Genomic DNA, 22,581 nt, shown 5'->3' with positions numbered 1-22,581 from the left:
TGTATCCATGTATTCAAGCAACCATATAGCAAAACTACATTAAACAAATGGCACTGAAAATGTATTAGTTCTTTTCCCCCAGTTAACAACCAAATCCTAAACAACTTTACATGCCATTAACAGCTTTTGCATAGTATTTATGTTGTGTTAGGTCTTGTAAGTCATCTAAAGGTGACTTAAAGTACAGTACCAGAAAGAGGCTAGAAGAATCACTTAATGATTAGGTGCGCTTACTGCTCTTGCAGAGGACACAAGTTCAGTTTCCAGCATCTACAGAGTAGCTAACAAGACTTTGTAATAACCTCTGTAGGTACTAAGCTTGCATATAGCACATATAACATACATGCAGGAAAAATAAAAAGCTCGGACACACACAAAAAACTTAAAAATACACAGGCAAATGTGAGTGGGTTATACACAAATGCACTACTTCCCCCATCCCTTTTGCAGGAATCTAGAGTATTCATGGATTTTACTGTTCCTGAGGTGGTCCAAGAATCAGTCCACCATGCATACTAAGAAGCAGCTATTCCAGAATTGGCTGATAATTGATAATGATTACTCTCCTACTGGTTGTTTATTTTTCTCCACACAATGTCAGATACTGTTTGTAATGCATTCCTCTCTGTGTACCTGTTTGCTTGAGGTTAGATACTCCAAGAGCCATAAGGTTATGCATTTTAATTTGATCATATTTTAATTACCGTGTGTGTTGGGGGTGGCACACATGTAACATAGTGTATGGGTGGAAGTTAGAGAATGATTTGTATTATGTGTGACCTGGAGATGGAATTCAGATGTGAGGCTTGGCAGCAGTTACCTTTACTTCCTGAGCTGTCTCAACATCCCAGTTTATGTATTTTAAGTGTTTTCTTATAGCTATCCCTAAGTTGTTCTCCAGAGTGGCTATACTAATTCATACTCTGAACAGCTTATGAGTATAACATGTGTTGCTTTCTTCCTTGATCTTGCCTATTCTCAAGATTTTGAAAGGAAGACTAAATAAAACTCAGTTTCTCCGATTTTATACTCTCAACACAGATCACTTCTGACCAGGTGTCAGAACTAGGGTTTTCCCACTGACAAAGGAAGTAGTCAGACAATACTGTGGACGATTTGGATGTCTACTAACTAACTTATTCACTGCAGATAGTACAGATCCCATGCTGCAGCTTCAGGTTTAGAACTGTACCATGCCTTGTAAACCCCAGATTATTTGACAGTTTTCTCTGCCCAACCAGGTATAAATCATGGGTCTTACATCCCACTGTCATGGTTTACCGGCTTTTCCCGTGTAGCTTACAGAACTCAGAAAAACAGATTTATTACCTAGGTAAGGATATTACAAAAGCTACAGCTTAAGAGCTGCCTAGGCCTAGGAACATGGGTCTTCCATGACTTCCCCTGAGCATGCCTTCCTCCTTGATCTTCCATATGTTCACCTATAAAGAAACTTTCTAAAACACATGCCTTTGGGGTTGTTTTGGGGTTTTTGTTTGTTTGTTTTTTTCTAGACAGCTTCTCTGCATAGCCCTGGCAGTCTTGGAACCTCTATAACCAAGCTGGCCTCAAACTCAGAATTCCACCTACCTCTGCCTCCCAAGTGCTGGGATTAAAGTCATGTACCAGCACAACTGGCACTGCTTTGGGTTTGTTTGTTTTTTTTTTTTTAATGAAGACTTCATTTAATAAGTGTGATTAAAGTTGAGACAACTACATAGAAGTAAGATTAAGCAGAAAATGTCAGTCTACTTCTCAGAGACTGGAAAGGGAGACCTATCAAGGTCTTCCAGATTCTCTTTTTATTTTTTAAAGATTTATTTATTTATTATGTATACAGTACTCTGCCTGCATGTACACATTCAGGCCAGAAGAAGGCATGAGATTGTAAGACTGACACCTTTAGAGTGATCTCTAGTCTGTTCCCAGAGTCCCTATTGATAGACAGAGTCCATTGTCAATGCAAATGCATAGGAATTTATTGAGCCAATGCAATAGGGCCTACCAAGCTCTATCAAGTTGGAGACCCTGAGAAGCAGAGGCATGGGGCTTTTTACAGGTTTTAGACAACGAAATGAGTTTTACAGTATGTGATTGGTTGAAGCAGTCACAAGGGCATTAGGAACTTTTTTAGTTGGGAGGGGTAAGTACATTCTTGGGAACGTAGAAATTTTAAACACAAGCTGTAACACAAACTCGCTGTCCTTGGGTCAAGCTGAACTCTCAGCACAGGCGGGCTGTTCTTGGGACAAACTGGACTCTCTAAGCAGATAAGATTTACAGACTTTGGCCTTAATGGGGGTCCTTAAGGGAGGACCGGATAGGAGCTTTTACATTCTCCCAGACTTTGGCCTTAATGGGGGTCCTTAAGGAGAGGGGCCTGGTTCCTTCAAGATCACATTATAGATGGTTGTGAGCCACCATGTGGTTGCTGGGAATTGAACTCAGGACCTCTGGAAAAGCACTAAGTGCTCTTAACCTCTGAGCCATCTCTCCAGCCCAGTCTTCCCGATTATTAAGGTCAGGGAAGATGAACTGCCATGGGGAAGAAAAAAGCCTGGTTTCTGTGAGCTGCCTCTGGGAGGAAGGAAGGAAACATGTGTAAAAGCAAAATGAGTATTTGTTAGAATATCACACAAATACACAACTTGTTTCTTAGACTTTGGTTTTCTTCCTGGCCTGGGAGGGGAAAACAAATATTTGATTTTCTGGTTGCTGATTAATAATCAGTTCTGCTTCTTCTGATGTCTTAACCTAAGTAACCCCATGTTTAGATAGTTGGTAGAGCCAACTGACAAAGGAGTCTGGATATATTAGCCTTTGAGCAGTTTCCCTCAAAAGGTTGTCTGTACCTGTGGAAACCTTAAGTCTTCAAAACTTACTCAGTCAGCGACAGGCTTTATACTTCATACTTCTGTAATGTTTTTATTCAAGGCATTCCCTTCCTGAATGTGGCTTTTATGGTAGTCTTTGTAACTCATGATCTTCAGCAAACCATGTCAGTCCAGAGATAGCACATACACAATGGAGTCTCACAGACAGGACATTCTGCAGACCTTACTAGGTAAGAAGGGTGAAGGGTAAATAATTTGAGTTTGCTGGTGAAAGGTCAGCTATTAAATTAGACTTGGCCGTGATGAAAAGGAATAAAAGGTTTCCATTTTTATTCTTATAATGTAAACTTAAATTTCCAGCTTACTGTCGCGAAACAGCTACCTCATTTGGTCTCATGTTCAGATCAGGAGCTCTATGTAAAGGCATGTAGAATGCATGTGTTAGGGTTCACAGATGAGCCACCTAAAGACCATGCAAGTGTTAAGTACAGCCACCATCAAAACTCTTCTCTTCTTTTAAAGAGCTTCAGGAAGTTCCTGTGAAAGTCCTATCATTGCCCCATCTGTCTTCATCTTTGTGACACCACCTGTGTTCCTAGCATAAAATGCAAACAGACTGTGATGCTAGAATCCTGTAGCTCAGAGTGTGGATCCCTGTTCTGCTGCTTGTTTGAATATGAGACGAAGCACACAAAATAGAAAGAATCATGATTACTGCTTTTCAGGAGCTGTCAGGGGCAGAGTACACTCAGTGCACTATAAGTATTACTACGCCCAACCTGCAGCCTTCTTCTCCGGTTTTGGCTGACTACATTACCGTCATAGGTGACACCTCCTTGGTCTGTCTTCCTTTGTAGGAATCTTGTATGTGTGGTATGTAGTGTATGGGTCGTGGGTACCTGTGCAAAGTACCAGTGTATTCCTCTGTTGCTCTCTGCCGTATTCTCTTAAGGTGGGACCTCTCACTGAACCCTAGCTGGCTGGTTTTGGATAGGCTGGCTTACTACCCAGTTAACTCTTAGAATGTGCTTGTCTCGGCCTAACTGAATGCTAGGATGGTAGCTGTGTGCTACTGCACCCATCTAAAAATGACTTTAATCTCATCCTAATATGTAGCAGTTACTTAGTTTAGATATTTTTTTGTTTCTAATGTGATAGTATTGGTTTATGGATTGTGGACAGGTTGTTTTATAATTACTCAATATTTGATCCTTTCTCTTTTTGTTGTTTATTTCTGCCTTTGTACATGATTGCTGGATGTTCTTTGTATGATTTTAGTTAGGTTTTATTCAGCGTTGTCTTACTCTTACAAATATTTTATGTCTGCCTTAAAGAATGCATATTCTGTAGTTCTGAATTATGTTCTCTATCTTTACACACTGAAGGTAACATTTTTAACTGTGTTCACATTTCTATGTTTTTGTTGTAGAGAGAGATATGTTAACCTTTCACAGCACGAGTGTAACTTCATCTTCCACTGTTGTTAGCTTCACCTTACATTTGTTTTAAGTTTTTTAATGGAAAAACAGTTGTGTTTGTGATGATGTTTTAGTAAGTATACACTGTGAAATGATCAGATCAGGGCTAGCTAGCCTGCTCATCATATAAAATATTTTTCTTCAAGGTTAGAACATTTAAAATCTGTTCTTAGTTTTTGGAAATCTATAATATATATTTAAAATGATCATTACATGTAGTGTGTAATCTGTGACTAAAATTTATTCATCTTGTCTAACTGAAACTTTGTATAGTTCCCCAATTCCCAGGCTCTAGTACCCACCATTTTATTCTTTGTTTCTGTGAGCTTTAACATTTTGGTTCCACATAGACGTTAGGTCATACATTAGTCCTTCAGTTTCCAGCTCATTTTTCTTTGCACATTTTGATTGTGTATGTTTTTTCTTTATATCAGTAATGTCATTTGTCTGAATTACTTAACCCACCAACGTAGTTCATGGTATAATTAGTCTGTGCACTTTCTGTAGTCTGTATTCTTAAGATAGTGGAACTCAAAGTCAGTCATTTTTCTCCCTTAAGTAGATGAAAGATACATTGTGTGCAACAAGGAAACTTATGTAAAATTTTAGGCTCACTTAATGGTCCTGAATAGCAAAGTAAAGAGAAATATGGAGGAGTGGTGAATGATCTTACGTCTTACTTAAAACATTAACTGCTTTGGAGCATTATGAATAATTCTTCTCTTATCTTCCATAACATTGCTTATGAGATGCCTGTTTTATTTCATGGTATGAGATACAGTACAGTCTGCATCCTTGATAAGAGTGGTCATGTTAAAGGTCAAATGGTAGAGTCATTTCCTTTTTATTTTTAATTACATTTTATTTATTTGTGTGCACACTTGAACATTCCACAATAAACATTTCAAGATAAGAGGACAACTTGTGGAGATTGGTTCTTAACTCTGTAAGTCAGGGGACATTTCAAGTTATCATGCTTGCAGATGAGCACCTCTACCCACCGAGCCAGCTTGCCGTGTCTTTTCTATTCTCCTTGTGTCTCTGCACTTAACAGAGACATCCGTTAAATACTTTGATCACTAATAAATTTTCAGGAGCCAACTACAGCATAATACAATGTTAAGAAAAAAGGTTATAAGAATGTGTAAATCTTGTATACAGTCATTTTGTTAGCCCTAAGTCTTAATGCCTGCAGGTGTTCTTCTATAATCTCAAACATTACTATTAATTCTATTCAGGCACATTACCAGTGTGCGCGCGCGTATGTCCGTGTGTTCGTGTGTTCTACTCGTGCCACTTAAAGCAGTTTATTTTAGCTTTTAAAATTACATTATGTCAAGAACTCTCTAATAGGTAAAGTTTGGCCTTCAGAATAACTCAAGTTCCTTTCTCCTTCAGCTTCCAGCTGATCTTACCAAGATGCACCTCACAGACAACCCTCATCCACAGGTGACTCATGTGTCTTCTAGTCAGTCTGGCTGTAGCATTGCCAGTGACTCTGGGAGCAGCAGTTTATCCGATATCTATCAGGTAATCCCTTAGGCTGGGTGCTGTGCATGTGGACCTTTTTATTCTGCAAAATAGTCTGCATATCTTCTAGATCATTGGTTCTCAGCCTGTGAGTTACAGATCAAACAGCTCTTTGATGGGTGTTGCTTAAGACCATCAGAAAACACAAATGTTTACATTATGGTTCATAACAGTAGCAAAAGTACAGTTGCAAAGTATCAGCAAAATAATGTTGTGGTTGGAGTCACCACAACACGAGGAACTACATTAATGGGTCACAGTGTTAGGACAGTTGAGAACCACTGCTCTAGATGATTATGTATCTTTTTTTTATTCAGCTGTGAAAATTCAAGTGTTCAAACATTTTCTGCAAAGCACGCTTTATATACCATCTCATTAGTCAGCCTGATTAAAAAGGTAATCTGTCTTTTGAGAGGATTCAGTATAATCCAACAGTATATGACTATGGTATTTTCTTTTATTTTTTTTATCCAGTTGAATCCATGTGGTCTAGAGTGCTTGCCTTAGTTAAGGAAAAGGATTGTGGGGTTTTGTTTGTTTGTGTGAAACAGACTATTGCCCTGTAACCCACGCTGACCTGAATATTTCAATCAGCCTCCTGAGGATTGGGATTCCAGGCTTCATGCCTAGGTTTAAAGAAGGTTCTTGAAACAACAGCTTACACTTGTGAAAGGACTGGTTCTTACTACAATTAAAGACATTGTCTATAAGTAAAAAATTTTGTGAAAAGAAGGGTTGCTTCTGCATTGTTAAACTTGTGTCCTGTGTAAACCTGAATGAAATAGAAAGTTAAATAGAGGGTGTACTTACAGGCTTCTCCATTATTATCACTGAACAGGAACAATTCCAAACTAAGTGAGGTTTGGTTTTTTTGGTTGGTTGGTTGTTGGATGGATGGTTGTTGGTTGTTTTAAATGATCCTTATAAATAAAAAGAGGGTTCTGGAATGATTATAGACTGAGAGGATCTTTGAACATCCTATGGGTTAAATCTAAATTTGGCTTTGGGCCACTGCTGGTTTATTAGGTCCTCCTGGTGGAGTGTGATGTTGTCTTTAGTGTAGGTTGTCTAGGTCAGTTTCCTAGGTGTAGGACTTTATTGCCTGAAGCCCAGTGGTAGTAAAAACTGGAGATGTGGTGTTGATGGTTGGTTTAGTCAAGAATTCAGGCCGGACATGGTGGCGCACACCTTTAATTCCAGCACTCGGGAGGCAGAGGCAGGGTTGACTTCAAGGCCAGCTTGGTCTACAAAGCTGTGAGTCCAGAACAGCCAAGGCTAGCAGAGAGACCCTGTCTCAAAAAAACCAAGGAGGGAAGAAAAAAAAAAAAAAAAGAATTCCGATATACTTTGTGTTTCTGGGCTGGCTAATAGCTATTTAATGTGAGCCACATAATTAATTTAAAATTTCCAGTAGTCACCTAAAAGATAATATAAAAGTAACTTTGGTGATATATTTTATTTAACATAGTATATCTAAATGTTATTTTGACATTTAAGTAATATTTTAATATTGTAAATGTGGTTTTTTGCACTTTTTTTTCATACTTAGTTTAGATTTACAGCCCATCTCAGTTCTGACAGCTCCTATTTCAATGCCCCAAAAGCTCTGTGTGTGTGTGTGTGTGTGTGTGTGTGTGTGTGTGTGTACACCATTATAGTCATTTTTTTCTGAAAGAAATAATTACATTGAGTTTCTACTGAGTTGCCCAGATTCAAGTATTTTAAGGAACTACTAGCCTCTGTCAGTGAAGGAGAATTTCTAGGCAGATGCAAAACTGAAAAAAAAGCTTGCAGTTTTAGAACTCTGTAGAGCTTTCTTGACAAAAAGATGCTATGACTATCTCTGACTTCCTGTCTGCCTTTTTTTTTTTTTTTTTTTTTTAGTATTTATAACCAAAGAATTTATCCTTTCTATTCTGTAGAAATACTAACAAAGAAAATCAAAATAATACAGTAACTCTTAGCTCCTTACTTGATTTCTTTAGTAATTGTTGGGGTTAGTACATTCTTTCTCTTGAAAGAAAGTACACTGTGGAAAAACTGTAGTAGCTGCTGCGTCGGACAGTCAGCCAGAGCTGCGCTTTTCTGCTTCTGTGTGGTTTGACTAAGGAAGACTAAGTCTAAAACAGTCTAATAGAGTGTTGTCGCTATGTGTTTCTCTCAGAACAATTAGGAATATATGCCTTGATAAGGGAGACAATAAGCAAAGATGTGGCATTGACAAACTGTAGGCACCTAATTTCACTGGCGTATTCTATTTCTAAGATAGATACCAAAGCCCTAAGTAGTAGCAGAACGAATGAAAGGATAGTGAAAATATTTTTATTCAAGTCATTGCTTTGCTGTGTACTGGTGGGCAGGTTTTGTGCAACAGGTGTCTCTCCAAAGATACTGGAAGAGTGCAGTCCTGCACTGATGGTAACTTCTTCAGGTTGTCCACTTATTACTGGGCAACTGAGTTAGTTAGAAGTGTATATTGCAGGGTGATGTCCCTCTCTGTGGTTACCCAGCTTGCATCTTTCATCATCAGTCACAGTCTACAATTTGTATTGCCTTTGAACTATTTTCTTTACAATTCTACAGAATATAGGTAGATGTCTTGCTGGTAAACCTGCATGCTACAGAGTATTGAAGAACATACTTCATAATTTAGAAAATCAGACATTTTTATTATTCCTCAGTTACTAAATTTGGTATCATTCCGTTGGTTCTACTTCCTATATCATTAATTATATATGCTTATATTTGTGGCCATTAAGGCGTTGTTTACACATAACAAAATTTTACCCTCTTTAATATGAGAAATTTGCATAGGATCTGATAGCATTTTAGGCTTGCTTGTGTTCATCTCCTCTCCTGATCCCTATCCTTACCAAAACCAGTCTGTGTTCTCTTTTTACTATTGTGCATTTTCAGAATGATGTTAAGTAGAATCTCTACAACTGGAAAGGGAGGAGGTGTGCATTGAAATTTACAAATTACTCAGTACGATAGCGGTAAGATAAGTTTTCATGAATTTAGAGCATTAACAAGAAAAAAGATACAGGTAGACAAAATAGACTGGAAACAAAATAGTAACTCATAAATATAAAGGAAAAAATGTGGTAGTACTAAACCCAAAATACAGACGTGTAAGAGTCTTGTAAGAGTAGTTAAGGTAGGCCTTCTCAGACCCTGACTTAGAACTAACTCTTAAGGCAGTTGGAGAAGTAGGAACATCTTATCTTGACAGAAGTAGCAGGGGAAGGATGTTTGCTCACAGTTCCAGGCTTGCAGCCCATCATTGTGGGCACGGCAAGGGAGCAGTAACTTGAGGCAACTAGTTAAGTTTCATCTATAGTCAGGAGCAATGAGCAGTGAATTAACAGACACATACTTGTGCTCAGCTCCCTTTCTCTACTCCTACACAGTCTAGAATCCCCTGGTCAGGTCTGGTCACCTCAGCAGAGTGAAGACTCCTCCATGGACGTTTCCACAGGCCAGCCTGATCTAGACCATCCCTCAGTGAAACTCCTTTCCCAGACAATTGCAGATTATGTCAAGTGGACAGTTAAAATACATCACATGTCATGAAACAAAGCAAAGCAGCCCAGCCAAGGTAAAAGCAGAAGGAGGGCCTTATATTTTATGCCTAAAATGGAAGAAACTTAAACAATAATTTTAAAATATGTAGGAAATGATTAAAGAATATCCACTAAAAGATAAAAGAAACTACAACAGAATTGAAATAAAATGATAATGTAGACCTCAAAAAAATGTAAGACTTATGGACCTGCAATTTTAATAAGAAACCGTGTATAGCATAAGAAATATTTATAAAAGTGTGTGTGTGTGTGTGTGTGTGTGTGTGTGTGTGTGTGTTTCTAAGAGAGCCTAGGGACTACAGCAAAGGTAAGAAAGCTTAAATGTTAGTGCTGAACCCAAGGCTACCTCTAGAGGACTACTTGCTAAAGCAATGAATATACCTTTTGTCAGACATGTATATTTTTGATAACTGAGCCAGAAACTGTAAAATTGTATGGTTGTAAGTATTTCAGCTTTTGAAGTATTTTAAATGTGAACATGTATAGCTATACAAGCAAAGTCTTATGAAATGATGCAAGTATTTTTACTTTTGGAAAGTTGGAAGAGATAAAAAAAATTAAGCTAGAACAGTGGTTATGATGAAAATTGTTTATGCGTTTCCATGTAGTCAAAGCACTACCTTGGAATTTTTATGGTTTAAAAATAAAAGCTCCTGGGCTCAAATAAGCTAAAGCATTTACCACAGTCTTAAAATGAAGATTGCAGGTAAGGTTCCAATGTGAATGTCTTAATCAGATTATCTTAAAGTTTAGCTCGAATAGTGTAGGCAGTGGTAAGACGCTAGAATGCCCCTGAAAGGTTCCCCTCAACGCATGCTGAAGAGAACATGAAGTCCTTCCTTCCAGATGGCTGTTCTGTCAACTTAGTCTTCTCTGACAGATGGACACTTGGAAAGTAGCCACTCGTGAACAAGACAATCTCTCATTTTTCAAAAAATGGAGTTGCAGTTTGTTCTAAGCCACTTCGGTGCTGGGAACCAAAGTCAGGTTCCCTGAAAGAGCAGTACACACTCTTAACTGCAGGGCCATCTCTCTGAGCATTTGTATTTTTCCTAACGCACTCATAGGTAGCCCAAGGCACAGAGCCATCCCTGAGTTTTCAACTCTAGTGTCCATCTTACCAGACTGCTGCTTCTCTCTTTCAGGCACTAAGTAAGGCATAATAAATGTGGCTTGTAGCTAGGAGAGGCAGAGGATCCACACAGCTGCAGCACAGCATGCTTTCTTACCACGTCTCTTCAGAGACTGAATTGCTGAGAGCTGTGGCCTGATTTCTCGAAGAGAAAGGCAGCTAGAGGATTTGTGATGTAACTGTAGACTGCTTGCCCAGTATGTATAAGGTCCTGGGGTTTAATCCTTAGTATTAAGAAAAATACAAATTAAAAAAAAAATACCATCTGTATTCTTATACCCACCCACCTACATATGCCATTTAATTTAAACTCCTACTTGAAACAAATTAAAAGAATGTGATGGCTTTTAAAAAGTCCTCTGTTAATGAAATTTCAGTGCCTCGCTCTCATCAGATTTTCTGTTTGCTACAAAGTCCAGGCCTTTCACTCTCTACTACCGTCTGTCATCTGGCTCCTCCACTACATTCTAGAGTCAGCTTCATGACAGAATATAAACTAGTCCCTCAGCATGATCACTTAGTCCTTTTTTTAAAAGATTCATTTATTTATTATGTATACACTGTTATGCCTGCACACCAGAAGAGAACACCAGATCTCATTATAGATGGCTGTCAGCCACCATGTGGTTGCTGAGAATTGAACTCAGGACCTCTGGAAGAGCAGACAGTGCTCTTAACCTCTGAGCCATCTCTCCAGCCTCTGCTTGCTTTTTCCTAGCTATGTTTTTTTCACTGTGCACTTTAATGACACCTTGTAAGCTAGGTGTTTTGCATCATCAGAATAAATTTATGCACTTAGAAGTAATCTAGAAAACTGGGCGCAATGGCACATGCCTGTGATCCCAGCACTCTAGGAGGCAGAGCCAGGCAGGTCTCTGTGAGTTTGAGGTCAGCCAAATGAAGGTGCTGACAAGTTTGTTATCCTGTGAAAGACCTCTTTCTGATCTGTAGATGGCACCGTCTAGCTGTTTCTTCTTGTGGAGGAAAGGTTGAATGATCACCCTCTTGCCTCTTATTATTAGGGTACTGCCCATTCATAAGGATTCTAATAATTTTATGAGTTTTTGTCTGCCAAAAAGCCCCACATCCAGTGTGCATAGTTAGGGCTGCCCGTGCGTACACAGTTTTGAGAGGCTACCCCTCAGAAAAGTGGCTTTCTTTCCCCTTCTTAGAGCTCCTCAGCTGTGAGTGGGGCCTCAGGAGCAACTCCCCACTTTATGCTGGAGTTTCTTTTCCTTTATATTGACGTTTGTTTGTTTGTTTGTTTGTTTTCAAAGCAGGGTTTCTCTTATAGTCCTGGTTGTCCTGGGCTCACTTTGTAGACCAGGCTGGCCTCAAACTCACAGAAATCTGCCTGCCTCTCCCTCCTGAGTGCTGGGATCAAAGACGTGTGATACCTAACGCCTATCTCCTGACATTTAATTTTGTTTCTAAGTATTATTCTAAATAAGAATGTCATGTTATGCTGGCTATATTAATTGCTTTGATCTTGTCTAGGTTTTATTGCAGGGAACCACAGTCACTATGAGTTCATGGGTGCAGCATGTTATGTACAACGAAAGTATTTCAGAGCACTTCTCCCCATCCTCAGGCTCTTACGTCCTTTGGCCTCTTCTGTGATGCCCCTCAGTCTTTGTGCTCAGGGAAGGGGATGAGTATAGAGAATAAATGACTCTGAAAGAGAACAGAAAGAATGTAAGATCGTAGATGAAGCTGTCACAGCCTCCACTAGTACTCATCTTTGAGCCACTCATCTTGAGTGGAATTCCTGTGCTCAGTTGTATCTATAACTTCATAGTCATGATGTTTTCACTTACAGTATGGATCAAGCATAATATTAAAAAATATTACCTAATCAGTTTTTTATTTTTGAAAATATATCTTCATTTTCTACAAATGGCAGTTTTCGAAACCTGCTAGTCCTAAGATTTGTAACATTGATAATTTTCCAAAGTTGTGGCTGTAAGGTTGATTTTAGAAATTACTTTAAATAATCTTTACTCTTGGCAATTTTTTAAGGCCCTATAATATATTAGAAAGTGGTGGTATTTCCTTGGTTTTCATGCTAAGCTGATGTTAGTCCTTAGTACTGTTGTGCTTTTTTTCAAGCTACCCCTCTTAGCCTCATGATTGTCTGATTTTATATCTTTGCGATGAAATAATTACATTTTTCACAATCAGCCACATGAATTAGTAGGTATTCACAGGTTCATCATTCTTGTACCTCCTATTTTTGAAAGCTTTGTTTTAAGAAAAACAAGTATTTATTGGAAAAGTAATTAATACTCAATATAGTTTGTGTCTTATACTTAAGTGGTTCTGACTTGCCATGTAGATAACACATAAGAAAGATAAACCTTTTAGGTAAAGAGATCTTTTATACATAAGTATCTTTCCATTATTGTATTGCTCCTTATACTTGTCATTTAAGTCCATTTTGGTCTGTTTACAGTATGCTGTATAATATTTTTAGATAGACTTATGTATTGAAATTTCTTTCTATAGGCTACAGAGAGTGAAGTAGGAGATGTAGATTTAACCCGTCTTCCGGAAGGACCTGTTGATTCTGAGGATGAAGAAGAAGAGGAAGAAGAGATTGACCGAACAGATCCACTGCAGGGTCGAGATCTTGTTCGAGAGTGTCTTGAAAAGGAACCTGCAGACAAAACTGATGATGATGTTGGTAAGAAGTATATGTGTTTGAGGCCAGCCAGGGCTCCACAGAAAAACTGTCTCAAAAAAAAACCAAAAAGAAAAAGAAAAGAAAGAAAAATGAAATAATTATGTTTACATAAGCATTTTTAACCTTATATGTCTGCTATCACATAACTTCTTAAAGCAGTATACATTTTTTTTATTTCATAGTTTTTGTTAATTTGGAATTCAGGAGCAGTTTAGCTAGATAATTCTAGCTTAGAATCTTCAAGTGATAGTCAGAGTGGACATGCAGGCTTCAGTCATCTGAGTCTTCACTGAGTGTGTGAAGATCTTATGTCCAAGGTGAGACTTCTGGCACAAGCCCTGAGTTCTGTGCCGTGTAGCCTGCTTACACATCCTACCAACATGGCATTTGATCTCCTTTACCATGGGTAATCCAGTGGTGAGTAAGGTAGACAGATGTCCCAGTGTCTTTTATGACTATTGTCACTATTATGACTGTCACCACCATTATATCGTAGAAACCCTGAGACAGTATTTGTGAAAGACTATATCTGGACATTGGTATCAAGATGTCAGATCATTAAGAGCCATTGTCAAGACTTGCTGTGAAGGTTTATAAAATGAAAACACTGATTTCATGTTACTGTTTTTTCTCTTCTTGTTCATAGGACATTTAAAGCTCACTAGAGCAGTACCTCGAGACTAAAGTAATTTTTAAATCAATTTCAAATATATTTGTGTTACCCTCATTTATGTGTGTTAAAACAGTAACGCCTTTTGCATATTCCTTAATATTTTTACAGAACTACTTAATATATTTTAATTGAAAATTTCAGTTTTAAGATGCCAATATGTCTTTAAGGACCTAAATTTACATAGTGTCAATTACATATTGCTGTTGTTAGTTAAGGTTTTTACCTTGGATTTTCTTTTTATTATCATATTGCTGTTCACATTAAAAGTCAATGCTAGTGAAAATTATTACTTTGATCAGCAGTGGTCAATATATTGGAATATTCCCTGCCTTTATAAAGGTAGAGCATTGTTAAATGACCAATGCTAGACTCATGCTGTTAACATCTGCACAGATACTGTACCAGTTCATAAATTCCAATTACCTGTAAGTGGATAGCTTCTTTGTGTGTGGTCATTTCTATTGAAGCTTGTTTAACTTTTTGCAGAAATGTATATTTCCCTTGTATTTATCTTTATTACTCAAGTGATTTTTTTTAACCATAAAATAGCCTCAGAAACCCATAAACATTTAGTAAAATGTTAATTAGTTGATTTAACAAATCTTGGTCACTATAGTTATTTTATATATATGGTATATAGACCTATATAGCTATAATTTACTTTAGTTATCCTTAGTTTACTAACATTTACCAGTAGAATTAAGAAAAAGAACTAGTCTAGAAATAATAGACAAAAGGGTTTTTTGCAAGTCTATTAAATCAAGAGCTGTACTAAAGTGCACCACTAATCAAGTAGCATCTCCAGCTAGGGTTCATTTTAACCTTTGTGGATTCCTGGTTCTCTTGGGTGTTTTGAATGATATCTTTCAATATGCCTGTGTTCATATGTGAGGGTAAATATACATACAGTCTATAAAGGTGTATGTGCACACATGTAACCTACTAAATTAACTGGGTTAGTTAAACATTATTTTATACGATGGCTATTTTGCCAGCATGTATGTATGTGCAGTGCCTTGGAAGCCAGAAAGGGGCGTCAGATCCTCCAGAATTGGAGTTAAGACAATTGTGAGCCACTATGTGGGGGTTCTAGGAATCAAACACAGGTTCCCTGGAAATGCAGCCAGTGATCCTAACCACTGAACCATCTCTGTTAGCCCACGTTTGGTTTGGTTGTTTTGTTTTGTGTATATGAACGGTTGTGATATATCTTGATTTTCTTACTTTAGCAGCATAAGTTCCTAAGGTAATTAACAAATAGAATATTGAATTATATAATCTATTGTATGTTAAAGTCGTATCTTTGATCTTTATACTAGAATTTTTGTTTTCTTACAGAACAGTTACTTGAGTTCATGCACCAGCTACCAGCCTTTACGAACATGACCATGTCTGTAAGGAGAGAGCTCTGCTCTGTCATGATTTTTGAAGTAGTGGAACAGGCTGGGGCTGTTATTCTTGAAGATGGACAAGAGGTAGGTCAGCAAAATTAAGTTAATTTCTGTAAGCTTGTATAAGTCAAGCTTTTGAATTTAAGGTATTTTGAGTGAATATTGATTCAAAGTATTTAATATTTGAAGAGATAAGGGTTCATTTTGGTTTTTTGTTTTTTTGTTTTGTTTTTTGTAATTATTTTGCTTTGCCTTTTTTTTTTAATTGTGGGTTTCCTAGCAATAGACTTCATGGAAAATAGGTATGCAATCAATAATTGGATCATATTTTAATATTAAAATTAATAAAACTCTCTAAAGAGTTCTTCATTCTTGTCAATTTTTTATATTTGTTGTTGTTGTTGAAAATGTTGGTTCAATTTGAAAGAGCAATTCTCAGCTTTATAAGGAAAAATAAAAGACCCAAGATAGCTAAAACAGTTCTTCACAATAAAAGAACTTTAGAGGTATCACCATCCCTGATTTCATGCTGTACTACAGAGCAATATTAATAAAAAAGCACATGGTATTGGCATAAAAACAAGCAAGTTGATCAATGGAATCAAATTGAAGACCCAGAAATAAATCTACATACCTATGGACACCTGATTCTTCACAAAGAAGCCAGAGCCATACATTCAACAAATGGTGCTGGTCTAACTGGATGTCTGCATGCAGATGAATGCAAATAGATTCATATTTATTACCCTGTACAAAACTCAAGTCCAAGTGGATCAAAGACCCCAACATAAAACCAGACACACTAAATCTGTTAGAAGGGAAAGTACGTGAAAGCCTTAAACTCATTGGCATAGGAGACAATTTCCTGAACAGAACACCAACAGCTCAGGCACTAAGATCAACAATTAATAAATGGGACCTCATGAAACTGAAAATCTTCTGTAAGGCAAAGGACACCATCAATAGGACAAAATGGTAGTGTACCAAATGGGAAAAAATCTTCAACTCTACATCCAACAGAAGGCTAATATGCAAAATATGTAAACAACTCAAGAAACTAAACACCAACACACCAAATAACCCAGTTAAAAATGGTACGGAGATAAACAGCGAATTCTCAGCAGAGGAAACTATAATGGCTTAGAAGCACTTAAAGAAATGTTAGCATCCTTAGTCATCAGGGAAATGCAATCAAAATGGCTCTGAGATACCATCTTACATCTGTCAAAATGGCTAAGATCAAAAACTCAAGTGACAGCACATGCTGGCAAGGATGTGGAGAAAGGAGAACACTCCTTCATTGCTGATGAGTGTGCAAACTTGTACAACCACTTTGGAAATCAGTCTGGTGCTTTCTCAGAAAATTGGGAATAGTTCTATCTCAAGACCCAGCTATACTACTCCTGGGCATGTACCCAAAAGATACTCCACCATACCACAAGGACAACTTGCTCAGCTGTGTTCATAGCAGCTTTATTCATACTATCCAAAAACTGGAAACAACCCAGATTTGCCTCAACTGAAGAATGGATAGAGAAAATGTAGTACATTTACCCAATGGACTACTACTTAGCTATTAGAAACAAGGAAGTCATGTAATTTGCAAGCAAATGGATGCAACTAGAAAATACTATGAGTGATGTACCCTGGACCCAGAAAGACACACATGGTATGTACTCACTTATAAGTGGGTAGTAACCATATAGTACAGGATAACCATGCTACAATCCACAGACCCGAAGAAACTAAGAAGCAAGGAGGATGCTTGAATTCCACTCAGAAGGGAAAACAGAATGGATGTCAAAAGTGAATGAAGAAAGAAAATTGAGTGGGAGAGGGAGTAGGGAAGGTAACAAGGGTGGGGATCCAGCTGTGGGGAGAGTAGGGGTGGGAAGTGAGAGGGCTGGGAGAGAGAAGGAAAACCTAGGTGGGAGGACATCTCTGAGACAAGCTGGAGCCCTGCAGCAGAGTAGGCTCCTGGGAAGATATGGGGGTGACTCTAGCTGAGACTCCTAGCTGAAGGGGACCTTGAGACTGAAGGGGGCCACCTCCTAGTGAGGCAGGACTACCAGTTCAGGGAGGGGTACACAAACCCACCCACAAAACCTTTGACCCAAAATTTGCCCACAGGGATGAAGATGGAGCAGAGAATGAGAGAATGGCCAGCCAATGACTGGCCCAACTTGAGACCCACCCTATATGAGAAAGCCAACCCCTGACACTATTAATGATGCTCTGCTATGCTTGCAGTCAGGAGCCTAGCATGACTGTCCTCTGACAGGCTCCATCACCCAGCAATGAATCAAAACAGATGTTGAGACCCACAACCAAACATTAGTCAGAGCTCAGGGAGTCTTGGTGGAAAGGATAGAAGTGCCAGAGGGGACAAGAACTCCACAAGAAGACCAATAGAGTCAACCAACCAGGACCCTTAGGGGCTTACAGAGACTGAAGCACCAACCAAAGAGTATGTAAGGACCTGACCTAGGCCCTAGACATAGGCAGCTTGGTCTTCATGTGGGTCCTCTAGCAAGTGGAGCAGGTGTCACATCTGACATGGACGCTGTTGCCTGCTTTTGGATCACTTTCCACTAGCTGGGCTGCCTTGTCTGGCCCCAGTGGAAGAGGATGTGCTTAATCTTGTTGTGACTTGATGTGTTGGGGTTGGTTTGTAAAGGGGGGTGGGGGCACTTTCTTTTTGTGAGAAGGGGAGAAGCGAGAGGGAGAAGAAGATGGGAGGGTGGGACCAAGAGGAAAGGAGGGAGGGTCCTGTGATCAGGATCAATAAACGAATAAATTTAATAAAATTTTTAAAGGAAAAAGAAAATGTTGGTCAAGATTCAATCCCTTGTTCATTGTCTCTGAGTTGAAATGAGGAGAGGCAGTGTATTGGTACTGGTACCCGCCTCCTGTTAGATGTGACAAGGCTGTAGTGTGGTGGTCCTCAAGCTTCCTAATAGTGCGACCCTTTAATACATACAGTTCCTCATGTTGTGATGACTCCCCCAACCATAAGGTTTGCTGCTGTTATGAACTGTAATGTAAAAAGATCTGTGTTTTCCAATGGTCTTAGGCAGCCAAAGGGATCACAGCCCACAGGTTGAGAACCACTACTGTAGTGGGACTGGAAAACACCACTGTAAGATTGATGCTGAAAAGTAAATTACAACAATATGATTGTCTACTACTAGTAAATTGTTTTAACATTTCTGAAAACTCATTTAGAAATCCTAGTGTTCACAGTCTCTAACCTGTTCTACTTTCTGGTGTCTCTTTTTAGAACATAATTTTAAAAACTGAAGTTACGTGAAAAGATGCTCATTATATATTTGTAACACATGAACTGAGTATGCCAAACTCTGGATTAAAGACAAGCAGTAGCTAACCAAATAAATACATAACCATGGGATAAACGATTAGAGTATTCTTAGTCATTCTTTGTAGTGCTGGGTATCAAACCTAGCATACGGCCAGGTGATGTCCCGCTGAGCTGTGTGCTCCACACCTTCACATTCTTTTTAAATTGTCCTCCAGCTTTAGCTGCATGTTTTGTTCGTATATCTAATAAGAAAGATAAACATCCCCAGGAAGTTGGAGGGGACAGACAAGTATAATTTGTTTTTTATTCATTTGTTTTTGTTCTTAAAGACAAGATAGGCACTGGAAAGATAGCTCAGTTAGTGAAGTGTTGCCACCAAGTGTGGGGACCCGAGTTCAGTTCCCAGAAGCTACAACAAAAGCTAAATGTGATGCTATGCACCTGTAAATCTCACTCGGAAGAGATGGAGACCTGAAGATCCCTGGGGCTTTTGGCCATCCAGCCCAGCCTGCTTGGGAAGCCATAGGCCAAAGAGACCCTTTCTAAAAGAATTAGGTAGATAATATCTGCAGAAAAATAGCCGAGGTTATCCTCTGGCAGCATACATATGTACCTGCACCCATACATACACAAGCAAAAATAAACCTCAGGTTAGGTTGACCTCTGATCTCCACATGCACACATACATCTACTACATGTTCAAACACACAAATACTCAAAAGCAGAATAGTCTAAATATATTCAACAATTTAAAATTGTGTGTGTGTGTGTGTAAATGACAAGTAAAAGCTGTTTAGACAGCAGAACTTTAAGCGGCTTTTCTTTTTCACAAGTATTTATGTTCTTTAATTAGTAAAAATGTATTGTCTGGTTGGCCAAGATGCACACCTTTAATCCCAGGACAAGGAAGCAGGCAGATAGATTAATTAGTATGTGTTGGAAACCAGTTTAGTCTACATAGCAAGTTCCATGACAGCCATGACTGCGTAGAGATATTTCAAACAAGCAAACAAAAATGTGTTGTCCGTCAGCTTCCCATAGGTACTTCTGAAGACATAGGAATATGGTGGTTGGGAAAAGACACGGTCCATTATCAATAGTTTATATAATCTATAAATCCTACTGTGTTTTTGTAGTTCAGTAAACAAAAAAAAAAAACTTTCTTTTTTTTTTAATTTAATTTTATTTTGTGTGCATTAGTGTGAAGGTGTCAGATTCTTTGGAACTGGAGTTAACAGACAGTTGTAAGATGCCATGTGGGTGCTGGGAATTGAACCCGGGTCCTTTGGAAGAGCAGACAGTGCTCTTAAACCACCGAGCCATCTCTCCATCCCCCCAAAAAATACTTTCAAAAAATGTCATCTTGTAACCTAGTTGCCACTCGATTGCATCAAAATTATTGAAAGTTGAGGCTAATGCAGAGAGATTGCTAAAGAGTACGTGCTCTTTCACTGATTTACAGCTGACCTATAAAGTGCCACTCTGAGCTTGAGAGATGGCTCAGATGTTTCAGAGTACTTGTTGCTCTCACCGAAGACTCAGGTTCAGTCCCCATCACTTACATAACCTCAGTTCCAGGACATCCAACAGTCATGCAAATGGTACTCATACATCCATACAGGCAAAACATTCATACACATAAACTATAATAAGGGGGACGAAGGAGAGAGAGAGAGAGAGAGAGAGAGAGAGAGAGAGAGAGAGAGAGAGTGTGTGTGTGTGTGTGTGTGTATCATTTCCCAGCAATATGGTTCCATGGGTAAAGGTACTTGCCACCAAGCCTAACCTGTCTTCCATCCCTGGTGCCCACATGGTAGGAGAGAACCAATTCCCACTATTTGTCCTCTAGCCTCCACACAAACATAGTGGTACATACATGTGAGCACATGTGTACACACACACACCAAAATAAATTAAAATATAATAAAAATGTATCTCCTTCATGTTAATGATTTAATATAAATAAAAATTTTAATATTAGCACAAATTCATAATATTTTGTTTAATGTGCCTTAAAATTCAGGCTTTTGCCTTTTTTTATCATTAGAATGATTGTATGTTGAGCACTGTTTTAAGCATTTGATCTTTATTAAATTAGCCATCTACTTCAGGAGTTCTATATTACCTTTTTTTTTTTTTTAACAGCTAGTAAACTAAGGCCTGGGAACATTATATAACTTAATGAAAGCCACTGTGCTGCTCAGTGACAGGGTCTGGATTAAGATTCTGATAATTTGTGCTCCTAATAGACAGCTTAGCGGTTGTAAGCCGTGGGTGTTTTTAAAGGGGACAGAGGACAGCTCACAATTGTCCCTAAGTTCAGTTTCAGGGGGTATGAAGCCCTTACCTCGCCTCCTAGGACACACATGTTGTGCACAACATACGGACAGACAGACAGACAGACGGAACACTCATGTACATAAAATAAATTGTCTTTAAAACAAGAATTGTTCTCTTAAACAGTATAGTACCTTGCCTCAAAAAAAATTGGCCAGTTACGAAATTCCTTTGGTGACTAAAGGAAGAGAGTGAAAGAAGCCAGTTGTTCTGTGTAGACAAAGTGTAGGGTGTTGATGATCAATTACTGAATAATAGTGGTGTCTTTTTTTTTTTTTTTAACAGAGTTTCTCTTTGTAGCCTTGGCTGTCCTGGACTCACTTTGTAGACCAGGCTGGCCTCCACCTCACAGAGATCCACCTGCCTCTGCCTCCTGAGTGCTGGGATGAAAGACATGTGCCACCATGCCCCGCTCTTTGAAGTGATGCATTTTACATATTTTGCTAAATTGTTGTTCAAAGTTAACTTATAACTGTCTTTTTTAAAAAAAATTTCTAACACCCTTATTTTCCTCTATAGCTTGACTCATGGTATGTCATTTTAAATGGCACTGTAGAAATTAGTCATCCAGATGGGAAAATTGAAAATCTCTTCATGGGAAATAGTTTTGGAATTGTCCCCACTTTGGATAAGCAGTACATGCACGGAGTTGTCAGGACCAAAGTTGATGATTGTCAGGTAAGTCACCTCTGCATAGTGTTCTCTCCTCCTTATACTTGAAGTGGCTGAGCTGCTTTTCTTTGTTCCTCCAAATAAAACTGCTCTAGTTGAGAAGTAGGATTTTCCATAGCCTGCAGTTGACAAGAGAACGTAGATTTTATATCTCTCTTCAATTTTGTTGAATTGAACAAAGCATAAATTTTTAAGAGAACGTTTCAAATAAATGCTGGTTTCTTTGAACATTCAAAGTCTTATTATCCAGTTCAGCTCTTTCTGTTTTCAAAAAAGGAAGGAAATAGGAACTTGTGAGTTGTTTTTGGCTTACTCTGGCTTCATGATTTCTTTGCATAGTGTCTGTTTGAGAGAAGTAGATGTGCACTTCTCCTTTTAGAGCAGAATGCAGACGATTCCACTTTGGTTTTTGTGTGTATGCATTATTTACCTTGGTTTTTTGTTTAAGGTTTAACAAATTGGATGAGAAAGAACTGATGCCGCTTGATTTCTTGCCTTTGTGTTCTGCCTTGGTGCATAGTGATGTGTTTATGTACTATAGGTTCATTAACTGTCCCCATGTTGTTCTTGGACAGTTTGTCTGCATAGCCCAACAGGATTATTGGAGAATTTTAAATCATGTGGAAAAAAATACCCATAAAGTTGAGGAAGAAGGAGAAATTGTCATGGTACATGAGCATCGTGAGCTAGACCGGAGTGGAACCAGAAAAGGGCACATTGTAATCAAGGTGGGTGTTTTTAATTCTTATTCTAGAAATGTTGTTCAGATCTTTTATCTTGCTTTAAAAATAAACAGGCTTTAAACTACTTTGGAGTAATGTAAAATTCTTCACTAGCACGTTTAATCCAGTGAGTGTGTTGGCTCTTCTCTCCCTTTTCCACATTTGAATTTACACATTTATACATTTGAATGGTAAAGAAAAATTATTGTCATTTAATATCCAAATT

At 38.4% G+C, this 22,581-nt stretch overlaps 1 protein-coding gene across 18 annotated transcripts in view; it reads left to right on the top strand.

Moving 5' to 3' along the window:
• RAPGEF6 (Rap guanine nucleotide exchange factor 6) overlaps nt 1–22,581 on the top strand; it is a 185,534-nt gene that overhangs the window by 85,437 nt on the left and 77,516 nt on the right. For 17 of the 18 annotated variants that reach the window (XM_084762379.1, XM_084762389.1, XM_084762390.1 and 14 more), the window contains 5 exons: nt 5,711–5,842; nt 13,064–13,241; nt 15,253–15,389; nt 21,481–21,639; nt 22,209–22,361. In XM_084762379.1, the coding sequence (XP_084618505.1) occupies nt 5,711–5,842; nt 13,064–13,241; nt 15,253–15,389; nt 21,481–21,639; nt 22,209–22,361 (759 nt within the window). The remainder of the gene's footprint in view (nt 1–5,710; nt 5,843–13,063; nt 13,242–15,252; nt 15,390–21,480; nt 21,640–22,208; nt 22,362–22,581) is intronic. The other variant, XM_084762393.1, reaches the window with a different exon arrangement.

Source organism: Acomys minous (assembly GCF_964271855.1).
Source record: "Acomys minous genome assembly, chromosome: 16".
In the NCBI taxonomy this organism is placed as follows: domain Eukaryota; kingdom Metazoa; phylum Chordata; class Mammalia; order Rodentia; family Muridae; genus Acomys; species Acomys minous.
This window is presented reverse-complemented; position numbering and strand designations above follow the sequence as displayed.